The sequence below is a fragment of the Pholis gunnellus genome, assembly GCF_910591455.1.
Source record: "Pholis gunnellus genome assembly, chromosome: 14".
Lineage (NCBI taxonomy): Eukaryota > Metazoa > Chordata > Actinopteri > Perciformes > Pholidae > Pholis > Pholis gunnellus.
In genome coordinates this window covers 1,142,055-1,164,476 of record NC_136541.1, presented here as the reverse complement: position 1 = coordinate 1,164,476, position 22,422 = coordinate 1,142,055, and the positions used below count along the sequence as shown (strand labels likewise).

Genomic DNA, 22,422 nt, shown 5'->3' with positions numbered 1-22,422 from the left:
ACAACGCTTCCTCTCTGATCATACGGTTTGATGCTCATTGTTTGAAATGATGAAACACGAATGGTCACACGGTCAGAACAGGGAGCATCGCACGCGCATACTAATGAGGTGGGTCCGCCATACGTCAACCAGTTTAAATACTTTAGCCGGCTGAGTGCAGACACCACGTCCAACTGGGTCCGTTTGGATTAAGGTCAGAGGTCAGGCCTTGGATGTAGTACTGAACAGACTTAAGGGGCTCAGGGGCCCAACGGTTTAGAGGGGCCTCTGTTTGAGGTGTCTAACAAGTGTTGTTGGAAAATCAATCACAGACTAAATTAAATGGCCACAAAAGAGACTCAACACAACTACATAGAGACACAAAGTGACTACAAACAGACAAACTAACTACAAGGAGATGCCAGCTGACTACTGGGAGACGCAAAGTGGCTGCAAAAGGATGTAAAGTGACAAAAAGAGAAACTAAGCAACTAAAAAAGGGTGTAAAGCAGCTACAATAAGTAGCAACGTGACTTTCTAATGATTTAGAATAGTAGTCATTAAGCAAACACACTCTGGTCCCAGCTCCTAATGAGAGGATTTGTGGGTTTTTGTAGTTTTTAGCGGTAGCTAAACGTGTGGGTTTTGGACTGATGGTTGGAAAAAACTAAACATTATGAACACTTTAGAGACCAGTAGATTAAACAGTTAATAACAATAATAAGTTACTTAAGTCTAAATACAATCAGTCAATAAAGTATTTGATCTACTCTTATAAAGTCTAATCTTAAATCTACATGCTCTAAATTAAGGACCTGAGGGTGAACGTTCACATGCTTTATTTGTCATACTGGAATATTTGTAAGATGACACTTCGCACATGCGCAGTGTGGGTCGTGTCGTCGTTCGTGCCCCCGCATCACTTCCTGGTTTGTGTCGGTACTGTTTACATCAGGTGAGAGAGATCGACACCAGACAAACGGAGCGGGGCCGCACGTGCGTTTCTGTCGTTTGGGCCACGGTGACCGGGGCCGTCCTTGTTTGTCAACAGGTGGATTTTATTTTATTTCATTTATTATAAACATGTCTCCGGCCGCTACCTTCCACGAGCAGCTCGCCTCCATCATGGAGGTGCTGGCCAACACGGCGGTGGCGGAGATCTGCGAGCTCGTGGACAGCGCATACTCGGTGCTGCAGCTCGAGATCTCGCGGAGCCGCAAAGAGAACGAGGTGCTGCGGAGGAAGCTGCGGCTCACGGAGCTCAGAGCCGCACGGGCGACCGCCCTGCGAGCCGCGGTCACCGCTGCTGCCGCTGCCGCCGGAAGCGGAGGAGGCGGAAACGCGCTGCTGCTTGCGAGCGGCCGAGCTCGAGCTCAGCTGCCTGCTCATCACCCGGGCAACGGGCCAAGGAGAAGCGGAACACCGAGAGGTAAAGCGTTAAAAACTGACGTAAATAAGCAGCGATGGAGGAAGTGCCATTCAAAGAGCTTGATTAAAAAATAGACATATATATATATATTTTTTTTTTTTTATTTCTTTATAGATATATATATATATATATTTTATATATATATATAAAAAATACACAATATTATTAATTAAGTGTATTTTTTATTTGTATGCTTTGGTAACAGTTTTTTTTTACTTGCATGTCAACAAAGCTACATATAGTGATTTAATATGTAAATCCTATTGTGTTGGTATTTATATTACTGTTGTGTTTTGATGCTTTTGGAAACATTGTTCTTGAAATAAAGCCCCTTTTGAATTATGAATTAATGAAGCATAAAGATAAAACGCTGTGCTTCATCAGAAGACAAATACTCAGTATTGGATCCATAACTTTAAAAGTGTCCTCATGACTCACCTCCTCCAGGCGAGGCGGTGCGCTCCAGAGTGTCCCACCAGGAGACCCAGATCCGGAGCAGAGACCCAGACCCGTCTTCAGACTCTGGACAAGATGCCCCACCGGGGACGGTGAGCAGAGCTCAGAGAACGTAAGACGTTGTTGCTTCTTCTCCTCCCTCTCTCCGTTCTTTATTCTCTCTCTCTGCTCCGATTGCAGCTCGCTGCAGCCGAGTCGACCACAGTGACGGCCGCGGTGATCAAGGTGGAGGACGACGAGGAGTCCTGGTCCCAACCTGAGCAGGAGAGTAAGTACAGTTTCAGTAATTCAACACTATTCAGCAGCTACACCCCACACAGCCGGGATTGTCTCCACACAGCTCTCAACATGGAGACGGCTGAAGCGTGATTCATGCTTACCCAAGAGGGAAACTTCTGAAAAGTGAAATCAGAGCTAAAGCTGCATTCTCTCTAGTGTCCACCAGGGGGCGACTCCTCTGGTTGTATAGAAGTCTATGAGAAAATGACTCTACTTCTCTCTTGATTTATTACCTCAGTAAACATTGTAAACATGAGTTTATGGTCTCAATCTCTAGTTTCAAGTCTTCTTCAATACAGCATGATGTTCATTTAGTACATGATGGTCCATTTAGAGTCAAACAGACCATAAAGCAGGGGATGCTATACGGCGTCTCTATGTCACTCTTCTTCAGTCCAGATATGGTCACTTCCTGTTCACTGGTTGCAAAAAAACAAGATGGCGACGACCAAAATCGCAAATACTGAACTCGGAGCTTCAAAACGTCCACAAACCAACGTGTGATGTGGCTGTAAAAAGGTGACGTTCTGCTTTTCTTTCTCTGCAGAAGAGTTTTGCCGCGTCGTTGACGGACACGCACCGGAGACAGAAGCCCCGCCCCCGCTGACCAAACAGGAAGTAGCGGACGAAGGCGGCGGTTCGTCTCGGTCCTGGACGAGCGGGGAAGTCGGCTCCGCCTCCATGTCCGTCCAAACAACCCTCAGCGCCGGCCAGAGGTCAGAAACCAGCAGCTACGACTGCCTGATGTACGAGCCGCAGCTCCAACACGCCGCCCTCAGTACCCAGAATCCTTTGAGTGAGGATCCCGGATGCTCCTACGCGTTGGACACCGGTGCGAGCGTCTGCGCTGCGTCCGACGCGGTCAGCGGCGTCGGCGACGACTTCACCTTCACCGTCAGCGAGGTGGTGAGTCTATCTGCGGCGGAGCACCAGCAGCCTGCAGATCTACACGGCAACCAGCAGAGGGCGCCGCCGCCGCCGCCACCCGCGGAGAAACCTCGGCATCCTGCGAGGAAGGAGATGCCAGAGAGACTCCATGCCTTCGTGAGAAGGGACAGGTGGAGACCTCAGGACGACGACGGCGGCGGCGGGAAGACGTTCAGCTGCACCTTCTGCGGTAAGACTCTGGCCTGCCTGAAGAACCTGAAGACCCACATGAGGGTCCACACGGGCGAGAAGCCGTTCGTCTGCTCGCTCTGCGGAAAACGCTTCTCCGACTCCAGCAACCTGAAGCGCCACCAGAGCGTCCACACCGGCGAGAAGCGCTACGGCTGCGTCCACTGCGGGAAGCGCTTCGCCCAGTCGGGGTCCCTGAAGGTCCACATGACGGTCCACACGGACTGCAAACAGTTCAGGTGCGCCTACTGCGGCAAAACCTTCATCTCCGGCGGCCACCTGCGGCGCCACGTCACTGTGCACGCCGGGGAGAAACGCTTCGCGCCGACGTTTCAGTGACGAGGATTATGGGATCGTAGAACTTGCGGTTCAGAGTCAGATCGGATCGGCACAAAAGACGAGAAGGGGAGCAAATCTAACCTTCATTGATCACGTTGGTTTGCCATCGATGCCGACGATAAAAACATCAGAGTACGAGGAGTTTCCTCTGAAACAACACTTCACTGTTTGTCACCTCACCTTTGGGCCATCGACTGCCATGTCGGCTGTTTTTAATCTTTTAAAGATTTGATCGTTTCCACATTTGCGTGTAAATGTGTCACTAAAGTACAATATCAACCAAAGTGTTTAAGAGCTTTATTCATTTAGTTGATGTTGCATACGCTGGTAGTACCGGTCGGGGCAAATACTGAGGCGGTGGGCTGTGTTGTCTGGACTTAACGGGAGCCTGAAGGGTACAACACAACACAACACAACACAACACAACACAACACACTGATCATCAGTGAGACACACAGCTGAGACGACATCTGGTTCTGTCCGATCAGTCTGAACACTTTCTCACTTGTGATAAATTAGTAAATTATTACAAATATAAAACTTCATAATTGAAATGATTGACCAACTGTTCCAGTTGTTTGAGCTACAATCACACACACACACACACACACACACACACACACACACACACACAGCGTGTTGGTGAGGAAACAGCTGAATTCAGCCATGAAGACGTGATGCAACTTGTTCATCACCTGCAGCAGGAGCTTGTTTTTCTAAATCTGTTCGAGGGGAAACAAACCAGCGGTGTTTAGGTTTTGGGCCCCTCTGGCCCTCAGACAGAAACCTACCAGGAAGAGACTCCAAATGACTCAAAAGAATGATAAAATGAGTACAAAGAGACACAAAACCACCACAGGAGGCGGCGGTACACCTCTAAGGTCCTGTGTAGGAGAGGTGGTGGAGTCTGTCCAGAGGACAGTTGTCTCATCCTCCTCCACTTCCTCTTTGCTAACAGTTTGTCATGTGACTTCTTTTCTGCCTCGTGACATCATTCTGTCCTTTTTTAATAACTGTAAGTTCACCTCCGTTGCCTCAGAAGCTGCCTCGTGAAAGCAGTAACAGTTTAAAGTTTGATATTTCAGTTTGAGCTTCGCGTGTAACTCACACACACTTTGGTTTTGCTTTGCGTGCTGAGAACGTGCGCTCACCTCATCAGCTGTTCCAGGTGTTTTTAACTGACGACTTCCTGTCCTCCACGTCAGTGGGCGGAGTCTTAGATCGGCGTTAAGACCCGCAGACCCGTTCTCTGCAGGTCTGATATCAGTCCCATCAGCAGCAGCCGGTCTCTCCGGTGGTTACACGTTGAGAGGAAACACGTCATCTTCACGTTCACATTCAGTCATTGGCGGGTTTTTGTGTCGTCATTTTGTAATAAAAAGCATCTTCATCTGAACTGTGTTTTTTAATCGTCACCATTTTAATCTTTTGATAAATGTATTTATTCATTTTACAGGAACAATGGAAATCTGTTTACACATAAAAAAAGTATGATCAAAATAATGAATAAAAAAATGAATTCACTATCGTGTCCTCGAGCCGTAAACGCTGCAGAACATCCACAACAGAAGAAGAGTAAGATGTTAATACGTTCAATGAAATCTGAGTAAACATCTAACTAACAAAACATGAATTAAGACTTTTTACAAACCTGCATCATTATGCAGTTATTTCAGCATCATTTGATCTGTTTATTCTCGTTAAATCACAGTGAAATGGTTTATGTTGTGTTCACGCAGCTGCAGTAAACCAGCTGGACTCTGAATAAACCTCCAGACTTAGTGACGTCACTACTTTACGGAAGTGAGAGCACGAATTCAAACGAGCAGTTTCAGGCAGTTTGGGAAGCAGGAGTGTCTGTGGAGGAGGGTAGCTCCACTTCCGGCTTCTTCTTCTTCTTCTTCTTATTTACGGCAGACTAGACAGAGGTCTAGCGCCTTGCTGCCTCCCACAGGTGTAGACTCGTCATTGTTGTAGCCTTGGAAAGGGCTTGATGGTGTAAATATGAGCGTGACATCACGTGGTATCAGTGTTTATTTGGTGTTTCTTTTCCTCTCTGATTTGAACGTGTTCCTGACTCTTTTCCTCACGAGACGAGACGTGATTGTCGAAACAGCTTCAATAACAAAAATTAAATGTTGAATGAATAAATAAATAATTATCCTGATTTCATGTTTTTATGTTCCACCTTTAATCCTTAATGTTTCAGAGTAGATGTAAATCCTCTTTGTTTACCTTTATTATTATGTTCTACTGGTAACTGTGTTTAACGTCACATTGCTATGAATTGTGGGTGAAACTATCTGACTCCATAATGCCAAGCACCCGTCATCAGAGGACCATCCAGTCAGGCATCCCATAATGTTCATGACCTTCTCACACTCACTGTCCTCATGTACTCTACATGTACATTTATCCTACAGCATCAGGACCGTACAGACCTTTTACATACAAATACAACAAGCTACAGAAACACAGAAATACACAGTTTGTCTTTATATTTAATGATTTATTGGATGATAAATATTCATTTTGACTTCACATGAAACAAAACACTTTGCAAAATACTGTAAAAAAATTGATCTTGAAACGCAGCGCCACCAACAGGCCGAAAAGGGGGAGGAGTCATCATCCAAAGCACTGAACACAGTTTGTGAATTTAGACAATTTAGTGATTTAACACTGTGAGAAAAAGGACGTTTGCCATTGATTCATACATCATTTGTTCACGAGGCCAACGATCTTCTTCACGTCACAATTTCAAAATTAAATCTACTCGAGGCGTCGTTTAAAGTTACAGTTTTTCTACAGTTTTCAGACTTTAATAAAACAAAATCTACAGTGGAACAAATAAAGAGATACAACCAGAGGATCAGATTTACATCGTTGGAAACAAGTGCAGTCAATAAAAGAAATATACATATACATATATATATATATATATATATATATATGTGTGTGCGTGTGTGTGTGTGCTGTAGCTGCATTACTTCACAAATAAGAGCTTATCTAAAGGTTTGATTCATTCAAGAAAATTCATATTAAATGTGTTTTCACAACAGAAACTTTCCGTCATTTGCAGAAAACTTAATATTTCACAACATCTCATAAATGTCTATTATACATAAAGAAAACTGTCAAAACGTGATCCTCACTCGACTTCATTTAAAGCTGCATGTTTCTGGCCACCAGGGGGCAGAATAACCTGCATGTTATTCACACATCCAGCAACATGATCGCTTGTGTCCACGCGATGAATAGAAGTCCAATATTCACGCTCTTTTAGCTCCACTGACCAATATGTGGCTCCTATCTTCAGCCATTAAACCAAAACCCGGAGCTGAAAGAGGCTAAAAACGCTTCTTAGAGCTCAGAGTTCAGGACCGCTCACGTTACACGGTGTGATCTACTAACTACAGACAAGTGCAGCTTTAAATGCAAAGTAATAAGTCGTGCAGAGTATTACAAATATTAGTAATATATATATTGATTTTCTTCCCTTCAATTCCTGAATCGTCCACACATTTGGCACTTTGAGTGAATAAAAAAACAGACGATTCAGAAACTCCTGATTCACACAGAAAGAGACGTTTCAAAAGGGAGCGAAGTTCTGCAGCAAAGTCAACTGTTTTCAATGGAATCAGTTGATTTTCCCGACGTTAACCCTTCATGTTACACATTGTGATGCCACGTTCACGTCAGATAAGCATCCCCTGCTTTATGGTCTGTGTGACTCTAAATGGACCATCATTTACTAAATGAACATCATGCTGTATTGAAGAAGACTTGAAACTAGAGATTGAGACCATAAACTCATGTTTACAATGTTTACTGAGGTAATAAATCAAGAGAGAAGTAGAGTCATTTTCTCATAGACTTCTATACAACCAGAGGAGTCGCCCCCTGGTGGACATTAGAGAGAATGCAGCTTTAACACGTGAAGCGTCGGCTTCACTCGGCGAGTCCTTTAACTCACAAACTGGTAATCACGGTGATTCCTACATGACATGAACGTGGCATGATTATCACAACTAATTTATGTTTGCTTGATCCAATCAGACGATCTGGATAAAACAAACTTCAGTTCACAAAAACACACGTTAAAAACATTTACACTCAGAAAGAGTTGATTTGTGAATCAGAAGCACAGCTCATCTCTTCCTGCTTCAGCTTTTCTAAAAGTCTTGGCTTAGTTTGAGGCCCAAACATGATTGAAAAGAATAAAACTTTATAAAGTGGAACACCTTATAAAGCCATACAGGTCTTGTTTTTCTTTAGCATTTCTGAGCCACGCTTCTTTTTCCTGATGCAAACATCGATTTCTCTTTTCCTCCGACAGGAGTCAGAGCGATCACAGCAACATGTTTAGTTTCTTTAAAGTTTAATCCCTGTTTCAAAATAAGAGTGAACTATGCCTGAAGAAGCATCAACCCTCACGTGGAAGCAGACCCGACTCACACCGGAGTTTGTACGTCTTTTAATGCCCAGACATTAAAAATGCGTTACGAATTACGTTTCTCAGAGGAAACTGAATTTTGTCGTGGGTTACGTTTGCTTTGGACGATAAGGGAGGAGTGTGGAGGGAGCATCAGTTTAACCAACACACTCTCTCAATGCTAAGCTAAGCTAAGCTAAGCTAAGCTAAGCTAAGCACGTCCTGACTCTAGCTCCACAGACATGAGATTAATATCCATCTCAACACCAACTTTCACAAAAAGGTAATTGTTTTTCAAAAGACATGAAAACTCTCCTTTAAAGTTGGATGTTTCCAGGACCTGTGGCTTTAAACGTGTTAAATATTCCACCAGCATTGTTTTTGAAACAGTGTAATCTGCTTTATATTCGTCCTCACAGTAACAACGTGTTAGCAGCCAAATATATTAGAAGTTTCTCTCCAAACGCAGTAAACTCCACCCGTCTGCTGCACCCTGCAGGAGAAATCAAACGCGTCCCTGTACTATTATTATTATTCTGTCTGCGCTGCTGGCTGATATAAAAGGCACTTAATTAACAGATGAAGAGTTTTACTCCAAAGTGCTGCAGAGAACAGAACTCTCTACCTGAATGAGATGATGTCATGATGTCATGAGGCTCGTTACCTGCTGCTCTAAAGCTGCTGGAACTGGACTTTTTATTAAAGTTTATTCAAGCTAAACATTCGATTCGTTTTAACTCTCAGTATTAGTTCATCTAAATGAGGAAGGACTATGACACGCCGTAGAAACAACAGTCCTTGGCCCCGCCCACCGACGTGTCAATCAGGTGACGTCAACAAACTCAACGCCTCCTTCTTATGATGCCGTTTAAAGACACCATGTGCGTTACAGCTCTATCCAGGAAGCCACAGTTCAGATTTTCACAATAAAACCGGAGCTATTGCAGCTTCACTGTACAGTTACTGTGTTCTTGTTTAATTTTGGAATAAAACTCTTCATTCAGATTCCTCAGGGGGAAGAAATGGCATTTATCTTCCTGTGGCAACAACTTATTGTCACAGCTCTTATTTTGAAAATAAGCGGGGCGTCACAGCGACGCTGCTGTTGGACCTGAATTTGTTCTCCAGACGAGTTCAGTCTGTCGTTTGGTCACTTTGGACAGCTCAAAAAAGCCAAGTTCAACTATCAACAATAGAATATACTTTTACATTATTTAACAAAAACATCAGGTACATTTAGATGTTTTATATTTGAGACTTTTTAAATGTTTTTATAGCTAAACTACAGGAGCGCGTGTCACCATGTTAATGAGCTCCGTCAGCATTTTAACAGCAAGCACATCGTCTGATTTTCATACTTTTTATACTCCGGGAAAATCCCAACATGGTTTTAGTGAAAAGTTAACACACGAGAGAAAAGAGCCTCAGTTTGAGGTTTAACCTCGATGGATGCGTCGGCACGCTAGCACGCTAGCACGCTAGCATTCCGGGAGTTTTTCGCTAAGGATTTAATTTGAATTTCAAACCGTTTATAAAACTTCAGCCCTCGTGTTCGACGCTTCTCGTCGGTTTTACATTCAAAAAGGTTTTTTCATCTGCAGTCATCAAACTGTTTCTTTTGCTGTCAAACGTGTTCCGGAGCTCGGTGTAGCTCTTTAAGTACTGTGCATGCAAACAGCTCGTAAAACAAACGTGGAATACTTCTACTGAGTCCCTGCAGACACTTCTCTGTCACGCTTCCAGTCTCACGCTGCAGACTTTGGAAACTGTCTCCTGACGCTTCTTTTACTCGTTTCTTGATGTGATGTCCTGTAAAAAACACAAACAGAATCATGAGAAGCTGTCGTCGTTGTCGTTGTTGTTGTTGTTGTTGTCGTTGTTGTTGTTGTTGTTTCTTAGCTGCCGGTCGACAGAATTAAAGAAAAACAGGAGTTTGGACTCACCTCCGTCTTCGCCTTCCTCCACTCGCCCATCGGCCCCGACTTCGTCAGGACTGAAAGAGACGGAATCAAGAGAGACGTTTTAACACAAAGATAACAAGAGAACGAGAGAAACTTCCTGAAATGAAAGATTCTGTGTTTGAGAAGTTAAAATCTGTTTTAATTTCCCCTGAAAGTCTCTGAAACGAGCATTCAGAGCATCGCGACACACGAGACGTCGGGTAAACAATAATTCATCGAGAAGGATCCAAAATACACGCAGAACACATTTTCTCTCCGTCACAATCGGAGAATAATTCCTCTTAACGTTTGACCTCCACGGTCTCGTTTCACTCTAATTCTATTCGTGATACTTACACATAAACGCCGCGATCACCGAGAACGCGGTCGATGAGACGGTCGCGCTCCACAAAAGACACCTGCAGGAAAACCACAGAACTTCAGTTCAGACGCATCGACCGTCAGGCGTTAAACAACGTTGAAGTCAATCACCTTCTTTCGGTCGCTAAATACTTCAGTTTATTTACACGTAATTTGGTGGAGATGTTAAAAGTCATTGTTCCCTAAAGATGGTATGAACCAAACTGAAAAAGTGAATAAATAAGAAGTTTTACCCCGAGTATAGAGCAGTGAAGATGAAGATGGTGAAGATGAAAAGAAGAAGAGCCTTCATCGTTAACCCTGAAACACAAATACAAACAAACAGTCATCCTCTGTGATGTCACCACTAAAACAACAAGTTCTGACTAAAGCTGATATTCAGAGCGTCGCTCACCTGCGTGCTCAGGTGAGGCCTGACAGCAGCTGTTGGTGTAGTACGGCGAGGGAGGCGGGACTTCAGAGAGGCCGCCCAGCGACTGGGTGAACCGCTCCTTTGAGTGACAGATCTCGGAACAAATCTCCTCCCGGATGAGCAGCTTCGGGGGCGGGGCCACTTTGTCAGGAGGGGGCGGGATCTCGGTGTGGTCTGAAAGAGAAGAAAAGTATTTATAGATATGTATTTTCAGTAACACCGGTTCTGAAAAGTGAAGCCATTAAAGTGTGTTAAACCTGCATTCTCTCTAATGTCCACCAGGGGGCGACTCCTCTGGTTGTATAGAAGTCTATGAGAAAATGACTCTACTTCTCTCTTGATTTATTACCTCAGTAAACATTGTAAACATGAGTTTATGGTCTCAATCTCTAGTTTCAAGTCTTCTTCAATACAGCATGATGTTCATTTAGTAAATGATGGTCCATTTAGAGTCACACAGACCATAAAGCAGGGGATGCTTTAGGGCAATTAAAGTTAATTGTAACATTTAGGTAGCATGTAAATGTCTCATTCAGCGCTCAGTTGTACTTAGATTCACCCTCTTTTGTGACTTCTGGTTTCAAAAACCAAGATGGCGACGGTCAAAATGGTTTAATCACTTTGTGACTCATCTTGGGGCTCCTCCCTCCGTTACCCACCGTAAGTGAAGCTGCGGCTGTCGTCCAGCTCGGTGCTGTTAAATCCAGACCAGGTTGACTCGTCCAACGAGGCCGGGCCTTCCTGGCCGGCCCAGTCCCGGTCCCGGTCTTGGTCCCGGTCCTGGTTTTGGTTCTGCCACGTCCCGAACACGCCTCTGAAGACTTTTTCGTCCAGCCAGGACTGGCAGCTCTCCGTCACGTCGCTCAGCAGGCGAGCCAGAGAGCGGCGAGGCCGCCGCCTGCGCCGGAAAACCCTGAGAGAAGAAGAAGAAACAGAAAACGGTTGTTGTGACTCATCTGATATTAACGGTGCTTCTTCTTCTGCTGTTGGACTCCTTTCTCATGATCCTCACCGTTAAGTTCCTTAAATATCAGCTGATGTTCCAACAGTAACTCTAGACCAACCTTCTGTTTCTACTGAAGAAGAGCTTTGATAGAGTTAACTCCAGCTTTTATTGTGAAACTCGTTGACACAGAAACAGGAAGCTGGTCCTGTTTAAATCTAAGCTTCCTGTTTCTTTGACCAATGACTTCTGATTTCTTCTCTTCTTCTTCAGCTGTTGTTCAGAAGATCTTTGTCTCTTTTATCAGAGTTCAGTTAGAACATCTACTTAACTAAATCTATTAAAGAGATTAGAGAGATTTCAAAATAAAAGCATCAAACAACATGTCAATAAACCGCCCTGCCTGTTTGGACGGTTCCTTTTGGACTGTGTCAACTTGAACTGTGAGTAGATTTTAGGGGAGCCGCTCTCACCGGACGAGGTTCTCCTTGTAGGACACGCTGGCCTCGCAGGGAGTCAGCAACACGTTGCCGTGGTCGTCCCAGGAGAAGCTGTCCTCGGTCACGCTGTAGTAGCCGTTGGTGAGGAGGCGCGGCGAGCGGCGGCAGCAGCACGGCTCGCCGCCGCCCGCGGACGGGTAGCAGACGTAGGAGGAGTCGGGGGAGAGGAGTGAGGCGTCCAGGCTGAGGGAGGTTAAATGACAGACACTTTGAATTGACCAATAGATGAACTAATAGATATCACCATGAGTTCTGCCCGCGACGCCTAAAACTATTTACTAGATCAGTAAATAAGTGAAAATACAAGAAGAAACCGTTTTACCTCCGACAGTGATTGGCCCGCAACCTCCGTTTGATTGGTGAGCCTGAAACACAGATCACAGAACATAGAAGCAGGTTAAACATAAACTCCACACACGTTTGTTCTGAGCTGCGTTTCTAATTAAAGACCACGAGACTTTTATCAGTTTGAAGAGCTGCAGACATTCCTGAGGGCGTCCTGGGAAACCGCTTAACGTAGTCTTTGAGTGAGACGCTGATGAGACGCTCTGCAGGAATGTGACGGACAGAGAGCTCATTGTTGGGACGTCTTCAAGATAACTAAACGTAAGAACAGTTTCAGAGCAGATAGGAGTTCAGTGTAACTTTAATATCTCATGAGTGTGGAAGTTCAGAGCTTGTTTTCTTTGCCTCCGTGATGATGAAGACCATGATACAGGTGAAAGCTCAGCAGAAGCTAGTAAGTGGACCTTGAGTGAAAGTCTTTACGTTAAAAAAAGTGTGTGTGTGTGTGTGTGTGTGTGTGTGTGTGTGTGTATTGTGTGTGTGTGTGTGTGTGTGTGTGTGTGTGTGTGTGTGTGTGTGTGTGTGTGTGTGTGTGTGTGTGTGTGTGTGTGTGTGTGATGTTCATGCAGTTGATGACGTACTTGTAACAGCTCCGGAGAAGAACAGAGCCATGTTTGTCTTTCTGTCGACCTGTGAAAGACATGAAGACATCAAGACATCAAGACATGAAGACATGGAGACATGAAGACATGGAGACATGGAGACATGGAGACATGAAGACATCAAGACACCAGCAGTGAGGAACATGCAGCAGCACATTATCTTGTGGAAGAGGAAACGCTCTATTTATCTCTACCGTACCTGTGACTCGGTGGAGTTGTGGCGTTTAGTTGTTGGTGACTTGGTGTCGTTGGTTCTCTCACATCCTGCAGCAGCAGCAGCAGCAGTCTGGGAAACAATGAGAAGAAAAACAAGAGGAGCTGTGAGTCTGAGCTCATGTTTCCTGTTAACTCCTCGTCTGCCGACAGCAGCTCAGCGGCTCTGACTGCGGAGGAGAAGTCGAGGAGAAGAGATGAAGATGGAAAGAATGATGGTTTTTGTGCCCGATCTTCTACCTCGACTTGAGGAGTCTAGAGGAGAGAACCTCACGGCTACGCTCACTTCACTGTGATGAACATCAGCTTAAAAGGTGAATGAGAGAGAAAGAAATTCATTAAATGTGAAGTGAATGAAACACACGACGTGTTCTCTGTCTGAGGACGGGACGCTCTGAGGTTTGACACACTTCTGTTGTTCTGCTGAATAAAAGATGAACTGGGTCAGAGCCTGTTAGTGGGCTGCAAACAGAGACTCTCTGTGTTACAGGGAATAAAGGGTGTGTGTGTGTGTGTGTGTGTGTGTGTGTGTGTGTGTGTGTGTGTGTGTGTGTGTGTGTTTCAACTGACAAAAGCTCCTTGTGTGATATAACTCAAGAGACCTGAAAGAGTCCAGTGGTGGAATGTAACTAAGTACATGTAATGACTTCATGCTTGACTTTCTATTTGTTCTGCTTCTCTACACTTCTTAGAGATAAAGGTTCAAAGGTTATTCTGCACACACACACACACACACACACACACACACTTCCTCTTTCAATATGTATTAAACTGCTGCACGTTCTGTATTTCTACACGCTGACCTTTGAGTTTTTAACGTGCAGCTTGGTCATATCTTTATCTTTATCATTTCTACATGTGTGACCTTCAGAGTGTATCATTAAACAAAGATACAGATTTAAAGGATGTTCGCGTTTATGGAATAATCTCATACAACACAATACAGAGAAAAAAAACTACTTTTTAGATGATTAATCTACAGAGATCAAGAAAAAAATCTATTTAAGATTAAGTTAAGATATTTTATTCATATATATATATATATATATATATATATATATATATATATATATATATATATATATATATATATATATATATATATATATAAAGAGGGAGAGATATTTGTTTTGTATCTATAATAATATAATATAACCCCCCCCCCCCCCCCTATATCTGTCACAGTGGACCCTTCCCACCCCGGGTTTCCCAGCATCCTTTGCAGCAGCAGCAGTCTGCTGGAGCTGCTGATGTTGGAGGAAAACGCGTCACAGGAAACCAGGAGATGGACCGAACCATTCCAGACACACACACACACACACACACACACACACACTAGAGACAGACCATCACAGTACACACAGAGCTTCACTTTAAACACTATTATTATTAAATGAATTGTTCTCACCTGTAAGGCTGCTTTGGTGCCGCAGTGATATTATTATAGGATGTATAGTATATTATTATTATGGCTATTTATAGCTGCAACATTCCTGAAATAATCCATCATTACGTATATATGTCGGTGTCACAAAATCGGAAGGAAGTCATTTTATAATTTATGACCAAATAAGTGAAACTAAAATGTGTATTTACGAGAAATCTCATCACTTCTGTGACTTAAAGTCGACTTGATTTAATCAGATTGTTTTTTTAGGAGATCCAGACAAAGAAATAACGGAACTGAACTCACCTTTCACTACTTTTCCTCCAGGTTTCTCTGCCGGAAGTGAAGAAAACCCCCGACTCTTCTTCACACCGAGGGATCAGACTTGTTATCCTCTTCTTCTTCTTTTCATATATTTTGTAGTTAAACCTTGAATGTTGTCCTCAAACAGCAGCTCTGCAGCCTGGATGCTCCGCAGCTGACACCGAGCCTCGCCCACAAACAGGAAACACCAACCAGCTGCGAAAATAAAACACCAAGCAATACAGGTTCCGGCCAGGGCTTTCAGAGTAAAAGCATGACGTGAGTTGTAACATTTTCAAAAGGATCGATACGAAACATTGTTTGAATTATTAGTGGTTCCAAGATGTATCATTATTACTGTCATGGAGGTTTTCATCCACGTGTGTGTGTTTGGCTGTGTAATGTATTTGACTGCATGAATTCATTTCATATCTTCTATCATGTTTTTGTGTGCTTTGAGTTTTTTTAAATCTTTTGTCTGTTTCTCTGTCTAACGTCTTTCCCTTTAGGGACACATTGAATTATTAATTAAAAACTGAAAAACAAAACAACATAAAACACAGTTGTGTAGAAATACAACAGAGGAATATATGTGTGAAAGTACGTTTCTCCACTAGTATGAATGTCGAAGCCTCTGTCATCATCTCGCTCAACAGGAAACATGAATGAATATCAATTTAATTTAATGTGTGTATTATAATTGTTCATGACTCACCTTTTTTCTGTATGTTGCATCCTGATTGCGTCACACTTTTATTTTGAAAGGGGGAATACCGTAACTTCCGGTGAAAGCCTGACCTGATAGGTGGAGCTTTGAACAGCTGATGGAATGAGACTTCCCCCAAAATCCACACAAACATCCTTTAACTTGTTGGTCTTGTAGTGTCTGTTACGTGTTGTCTGTTTACACAAAGTAACACGTATTCATTTCTATAGAGATTCTGAAGATATCTCTGGAGTCTGTGTCATATTCTCTTGCTTTCTGATGTATTTGTTGTCCGTGTTAGCCTTTAGCTTTGTCCGGAGTATGTAGCTCGCGGACTCATGGCGCTAAATACGTGATATTGTGGTAAATCTTCTAGTTGAATACATTAGTTGTGTAGAATTGTGTTTGGAGTGTGTAAAGATGGCTTGCATGATATTGTTGCCCAGACCTTGTTTTTTAATGTGGTATATAACATGTATACATGCATTGTATGCGCTCTCGATAAGTGCATTTTGTCGACAGTAAATGCTAACCTCCTCTGGTACCGAGAGCCGCCAAAGTTGGGGGCATAACAGGACCCATGCAGTGGAAGAGAAACAACAACATACAAATACATCAAGACTAATATTCATCAGACATTTAGAGCTCAGAGAAGTTTACATCTTCACGCAGAGAAATGTCAGTTCAGGTAAACAAACATCATCATGAGCAGTGATAGCCTCCATGGCTAAACAGACTCAGGAAGGAGCTCCACCTCAAGAAACTCAAACATTTACACAACAACTAATGACAAGATGTCAAAGTACCACCCATAATGTTTGACTGACAGCTGATCAGCTGTCAGTCGGCTTCAGCAGCTGTAGAGAGTTTTGACAGAGTTTGTGTGTGAACAGATGATCACTGTACTAATACGAATAAATACACAGTTATCATCACTGTACTAATACTAATAAAAACACAGTTATCATCACTGTACTAATACTAATAAATACACAGTAATCATCACTGTACTCTGTTGGGATATATTAGGAGCGTGTTTGGTTTTCATCAAATGTGAAAAACAAAGTTATTTACATCAATAGAATTATTAATGTCAATAAGATTATTAACAATTATTAATAATAACAGGGCACCACCCTGAGAACAGGGACCAAAAACCAAACTATAAATTAAGTCTCATAATTAGTGTTCACTCACAGTGTCAACAGTCAAAGTACTATTCCACATTCAGAGTGAACAGTGAAGGTTTGAATTCGAGCACAGACCACATATCCTGCTATTATCACAATACACATGCACAAAGTAACCACAGAAAGCTGCTCTTTAAAATATAACAGAGTTTATTAAATTCCAATAATAATCATCAAGTCAAATAATATCTAAAACTAACAACTACTTCTATACAATCACAAGCCTACTATCTAAAATCAACAAACAATCTGTGGTGAGTGTGTGTGTGTGTGTGTGTGTGTGTGTGTGTGTGTGTGTGTGTGTGTGTGTGTGTGTGTGAGAAGCGAGAAACTATCCTAACAATGGTGGAATGTAATCTAAAACGTGGCCATGCCATGTGGGACTACAAACAATATGGCAGGGGTAGATAGGATGATCAAAATGGAGGAGGTAGTCTCGTGCGTGACCACGCCATTCGAGTCTCCAAAATGGCGCGAGACTACGATAGAGACCGCGTTTTAACACAAGTGTCTGAGATAGTTAGATAAACAGGGGGGCACTCATGACAAGGCAGATCCTCACCGCCGTAAAATACGGAAACTATTAACTTATCACACAGAAACCCGACTGGCGAACTTAGTTCCGGCCAGCCGTGGTTCTGGTCTTTTAAATGATGAAGTCACATTTACCAACTTCACTCGCGGTGACTGATCCAACACAACACTATTGCAGCAGTATGGAACACAACAATAGTTTCTTCACAGCACTAACGGACCTCGGCAGTCTGTGAGCATACACAAGAACACGTTATAACAATACAGTAACTTAAACAAAACAAGGTAATACACACACTATGTCTGCCCAGACACAAGCCTCTTACTCTGAGATGACTTTGAAGCGGCCAATGTGAATGATTTCATGTTCACATTCACTTCATCCACACAATCAGTGAGTTTGAGCAGAATGTCAGCATGTAAAAGAGAAGAATGAAAGATCTCCTCATTGATTATGATCAGGATCATCACACTTCTACAATACCTCACAACAACAACAAGAACAACAACATTTGGTTTGGACAAACAAATCAATGTGACCATAGATTTCTTTACAAATGTCCACAAAGAGAACAAAGTGTGGAGGATAAAGGAGGTCTGCTGCTTTCTCTCTGAAGACCCATGCAGTGGAAGAGAAACAACAACATACAAATACATCAAGACTAATATTCATCAGATATTTAGAGCTCAGAGAAGTTACCACCCATAATGTTTGACTGACAGCTGATCTCTGTGCAGTGAAGAAACGCCACAACAATCAGCTGTCATCAACAAACATGGAGACACAATGAGTTCAAGAGTTCAAACACAGAGTTTAACCCTTAAAGAACTTCTGTCTACTTCAGTTTACAGAACTCAGCTGTGCCTTCCATTGCAAAAAGACGAAGTCCAGCATAGAGCGGCTGAGTGAATGTGGTCTGGACTCTGTGGAGGAGAGTCATGGCTTCAGAGACGCTGTAGAAGGACAGAATACCTGCTCTGTGATCCAGGTACACTCCTACTCTGGAGGACCAAGGACCTGAGACGGGAGTTTCGTCTTTGTTGTAATGAAAGATATATCTGTTATTGTCACAAAATAACCTCCAAGATTTGTTATTCCATCCAAATCCACATTCATCTGATTCTCCTGCTCTGTTGATATTCTTGTATGTGACTGCTACATGAACTCCTCCTCTCCACTCCACCTCCCAGTAACAACGTCCAGTCAGACTCTCTCTACTCAGGACCTGACACTTGTTAGTGAATCTGTCTGGGTGACTAGAATAAGACTGTTCATTCATGAATGTTGCTTTTCTGTTCCCATCAGATAATGACAGATGTTTGTTCACTGTGTTTGGATCCAGTGTGATTTCACGTGAATACTTTAAGAATCTAGCTCTGGTCTTGGGCTCAGGTTGTGGCAGTAAAACATCCACTTCAGTCAGTGAGACGTTTGTCCATTTGTCTCTCAGAACGTCCTGTAGTTCATCTCTGACTGCTGACACAGCCTCTGTCACGTCCTTAAAGTAGCTCAGAGGACGGATGTTGATGATGGATGAGTCTGTAGACTCACTGAGTGGTGACAGTGAGGGGTAGTTGTGTAGAAACTGGTTGTGATCCTCTGTTTGTGAGAGCTTCCTCAGCTCAGCGTCGTTCCTCTTCAGCTCAGTGATCTCCTGCTCCAGCTTCTCCTGAAGCTCTTTGACTCGACTCACTTCAGTTCTCTGCTGGGATCTGACCTGCTGCTTCACATCAGAGCTTCTTTCCTCCATGAGACGGATCAGCTCAGTGAAGATCTTCTCATTGTCCTTCACTGCTTTATCAGCAGAGAGATTGATTTTCTCCTCCTCCTGTTGAAGCAGCTTCACGTCTTTCTCTCTGTCCTGGATTCTCTGCTGGATGTTTAGTCGACTCACCTCCAGCTCTCGCTGACTCTCAGTCATTTCTGCTGCAGCTGAGATTATGTCGTGGCCTTTATGTTCCTCCAGAGAGCAGAGATAACAGATACACTGCTGATCAGTACGACAGAACATCTTCATCACCTCATCATGATGAGAGCAGATGTTCTCCTGGAGCTTGTTGGAGGGGTCCACCAGCTTGTGTTTCTTTAATGGAGCCGCATCATAATGAGGTTGAAGGTGTTGCTCACAGTAAGAAGCCAGACACACCAGACAGGACTTGAAGGCTTTCAGTTTCCTCCCAGTGCAGACATCACAGGACACATCTTCAGGTCCAGCATAGCAGTGATCAGCAGGAGCAGCTTGGAGTCCAGTCTTCTTCAGTTGCTCCACTAAATCTGCTAACATGGTGCTTTTCACCAGGACAGGCCTCGATGTGAAGGTCTGCTTACACTGAGGGCAGCTGTGGAGTTTCTTCTCCTCCTCTTCATCCCAGTGTGTTTTAATACAGTTCATGCAGTAGCTGTGTCCACAGGGAATAGTCACCGGATCCTTCAGTACATCCAGACACATGCAACAAGAGAAGCTTTCCTGGTCCAGCTGAACTCCTTTCTGCGCCATTTTCACCTCTCAGTGACAACGACTGACTGAGTTTCACTTCCTCAGAATCGACTCTACTTTGAGCTCTGATCTAAACAACATGTGTCTCTGCAGTGAATGGAGCCTGTCAGCTCCTGCACTTCACCACCATGTTGGTTAAAGCCGTCTTCAAAGTGTAGATCTGAAGGGGAGGGAACAAGGAAACACATGAACAGAGTGGAGCTGGCTGTGTGTGAGAGCAGGAGGAGGAGGGAGGGGTTACCAAGCGTTGCTTCACTCCAGGAAGAGGAGCAGCACTTTGTCTCCTCCTTTAAAATGGAGCCTCAGTTAAAAGCTGCTCCTCGTCTGGAAACACTGACGTTTCTACTTCCTCAGTACTTCTTGGCTCCTCAGCTCATTTTCTCACATATTTAATGATCTACTTTGAAGCGTTCATGATAAAACATGTAAACAGAACACCACTCTGAACCTGAGCTGCATTTCAAGCTGCAGATGGATTTAAACTAAAATCATCAAACAAGTTATTTACTAGTAGAAATACTACAGAGTTATACTGCGTTACGTCACCATCTTTACAAACCAATCAATCGATTCATGGAGAAAATAATGAGCAGATTAATCCATAATGACAAGAATCATTAGTTAATAGTTCAAAATGAGCTCCAGCTCAACCAACTACACAGTGAAATCCTGCTTTTACATCAATGCATGAGGACTAATACTCTAATGATAGAATATATAATAGTACAACAGTCACAGTCTGAATACTTTAACTACAGTTTACTGAAGGAACATTTTACTGTAACAGAGTATTTCTACTGTAGAGTATTAGTACTTTTACTGTTAAAAACAAACTCACATTAAAGTTCAGTGAAGCAGCATTTCAGTGGATTGTAACTCAGACAAGAAGTCCAACGTCCAGTCGAGATCTGTGCTTCAGGTTGATTTTACTGTGGAGATCAAAGAGAACAACGTTCCTCGTTCAGTCTCTCTCGTGTTCTGATAAAAAACATGTCTCTTCCTGTTGCATCATGGGAAACTGACACACCTTCTTCCTTTCACCCTCCACATGAAGAAGAGCCTGCTGCTCAGTGCCCCGAGTGTCAACAACAAGAACTACACAAACAACAAGTCAATCATCAAACTGATGAAATATCTACAACATTACTTTTACTGTAACAGAGTATTTTATCTGTGTGGTATTAGTATTTTTACTGGAACAGAGTATTTTTTTAAAGTGGCACGGGTACTTTTACTGTATTTGATTAAATGTCACAGTGTCTATAGTATAGTTGTTTATAGTATAGTCTCGAATATAGTCTGAGTATGTCGTAAACATTCATAAAAGTCTAGTAGTAATAGTAGTATACAGTGCCAGACAAATGTCATAACGCAGTATTGTATGTACGAAAAAATGTCATCGTACAGTTTGTCATAAACATGTCAGAAAACGAGTTGATAAAGATGCAGCAGGATGAATTCAGTGTTTTTCAACTAAAAAGAAAGAAGCTTCCAACGGCTGTTGGTCCAGCAGACCGGTAACAGGAAGCAGACGGACATGTAACAGGAAGCAGACGGACATGTAACAGGAAGCAGACGGACATGTAACAGGAAGCAGACAGACAGGTAACAGGAAGCAGACAGACATGTAACAGGAAGCAGACAGACATGTAACAGGAAGCAGACAGACAGGTAACAGGAAGCAGACAGACAGGTAACAGGAAGCAGACAGACATGTAACAGGAAGCAGACAGACATGTAACAGGAAGCAGACAGACAGGTAACAGGAAGCAGACAGACAGGTAACAGGAAGCAGACAGACATGTAACAGGAAGCAGACAGACATGTAACAGGAAGCAGACGGACCTGTAACAGGAAGCAGACGGACATGTAACAGGAAGCAGACGGACATGTAACAGGAAGCAGACGGACATATAACAGGCAAACAGGTAACAGGAAGTAGGCAGACAGGTAACAGGAAGCAGACGGACATGTAACAGGAAGCAGACGGACAGGTAACAGGAAGCAGACAGACATGTAACAGGAAGCAGACGGACATGTAACAGGTAACAGGCAGACAGGTAACAGGAAGCAGGCAGACATGTAACAGGAAGCAGACGGACATGTAACAGGAAGCAGACAGACATATAACAGGCAGACAGGTAACAGGAAGCAGACGGACATGTAACAGGAAGCAGACAGACAGGTAACAGGAAGCAGACAGACATGTAACAGGAAGCAGACGGACATGTAACAGGTAACCACAGTGAAACATAAGGAACTGGAGAGGAACTCGGGGTACATCCCAAGTCTCTTAATTGCATCCCCGTTTCCCTCACTTGTGTCCTTTCCTTGTGTCTTAGTCCCTCCCACCAGGGATGCATGGAAGAAACCATGCAAGGAGAGAGGAAACGAGGAAATATGTTTTAAGAGACATGAGACGTCCTTTCCTCAGT

The 22,422-nt window shown here is 43.3% G+C and overlaps 3 protein-coding genes across 5 annotated transcripts; 1 reads left to right on the top strand and 2 right to left on the bottom strand.

The window, feature by feature from the left end:
* The first annotated feature begins 922 nt into the window (after positions 1-922).
* Positions 923-5,009, top strand: LOC306705735 (uncharacterized protein). The gene is made up of 4 exons (XM_079172564.1): positions 923-1,408; positions 1,856-1,956; positions 2,045-2,132; positions 2,691-5,009. The coding sequence occupies exons 1-4, from the start codon at positions 1,063-1,065 to the stop codon at positions 3,596-3,598; spliced, it is 1,443 nt and encodes a 480-aa protein (XP_079028690.1). The 5' UTR covers positions 923-1,062; the 3' UTR covers positions 3,599-5,009.
* A 1,085-nt stretch (positions 5,010-6,094) lies between these two features.
* tmem71 (transmembrane protein 71) lies at positions 6,095-15,199 on the bottom strand. Of its 2 annotated transcripts, XM_079172637.1 has the most exons (11): positions 15,063-15,199; positions 13,356-13,442; positions 13,136-13,184; positions 12,532-12,574; positions 12,183-12,392; positions 11,426-11,679; positions 10,749-10,940; positions 10,588-10,654; positions 10,331-10,392; positions 9,977-10,026; positions 6,095-9,842 (listed from the first exon to the last, which is right to left on the bottom strand). In XM_079172637.1, the coding sequence occupies exons 3-11, from the start codon at positions 13,164-13,166 to the stop codon at positions 9,819-9,821; spliced, it is 933 nt and encodes a 310-aa protein (XP_079028763.1). In that variant the 5' UTR covers positions 13,167-13,184; positions 13,356-13,442; positions 15,063-15,199; the 3' UTR covers positions 6,095-9,818. The 2 variants fall into 2 exon arrangements, with proteins under 2 accessions (XP_079028763.1, XP_079028764.1); XM_079172638.1 differs by lacking the exon at positions 15,063-15,199 and having other exon boundaries at positions 13,356-13,483.
* Positions 15,200-17,093: 1,894 nt separating this feature from the next.
* Positions 17,094-20,952, bottom strand: LOC306706765 (tripartite motif-containing protein 16-like). 2 transcript variants are annotated; one of them, XM_079173962.1, is made up of 2 exons: positions 20,818-20,952; positions 17,094-20,074 (listed from the first exon to the last, which is right to left on the bottom strand). In XM_079173962.1, the coding sequence occupies exon 2, from the start codon at positions 19,985-19,987 to the stop codon at positions 18,326-18,328; it is 1,662 nt and encodes a 553-aa protein (XP_079030088.1). In that variant the 5' UTR covers positions 19,988-20,074; positions 20,818-20,952; the 3' UTR covers positions 17,094-18,325. The 2 variants fall into 2 exon arrangements, with proteins under 2 accessions (XP_079030088.1, XP_079030087.1); XM_079173961.1 differs by having other exon boundaries at positions 17,094-20,147; positions 20,826-20,952.
* Positions 20,953-22,422: the final 1,470 nt, after the last annotated feature.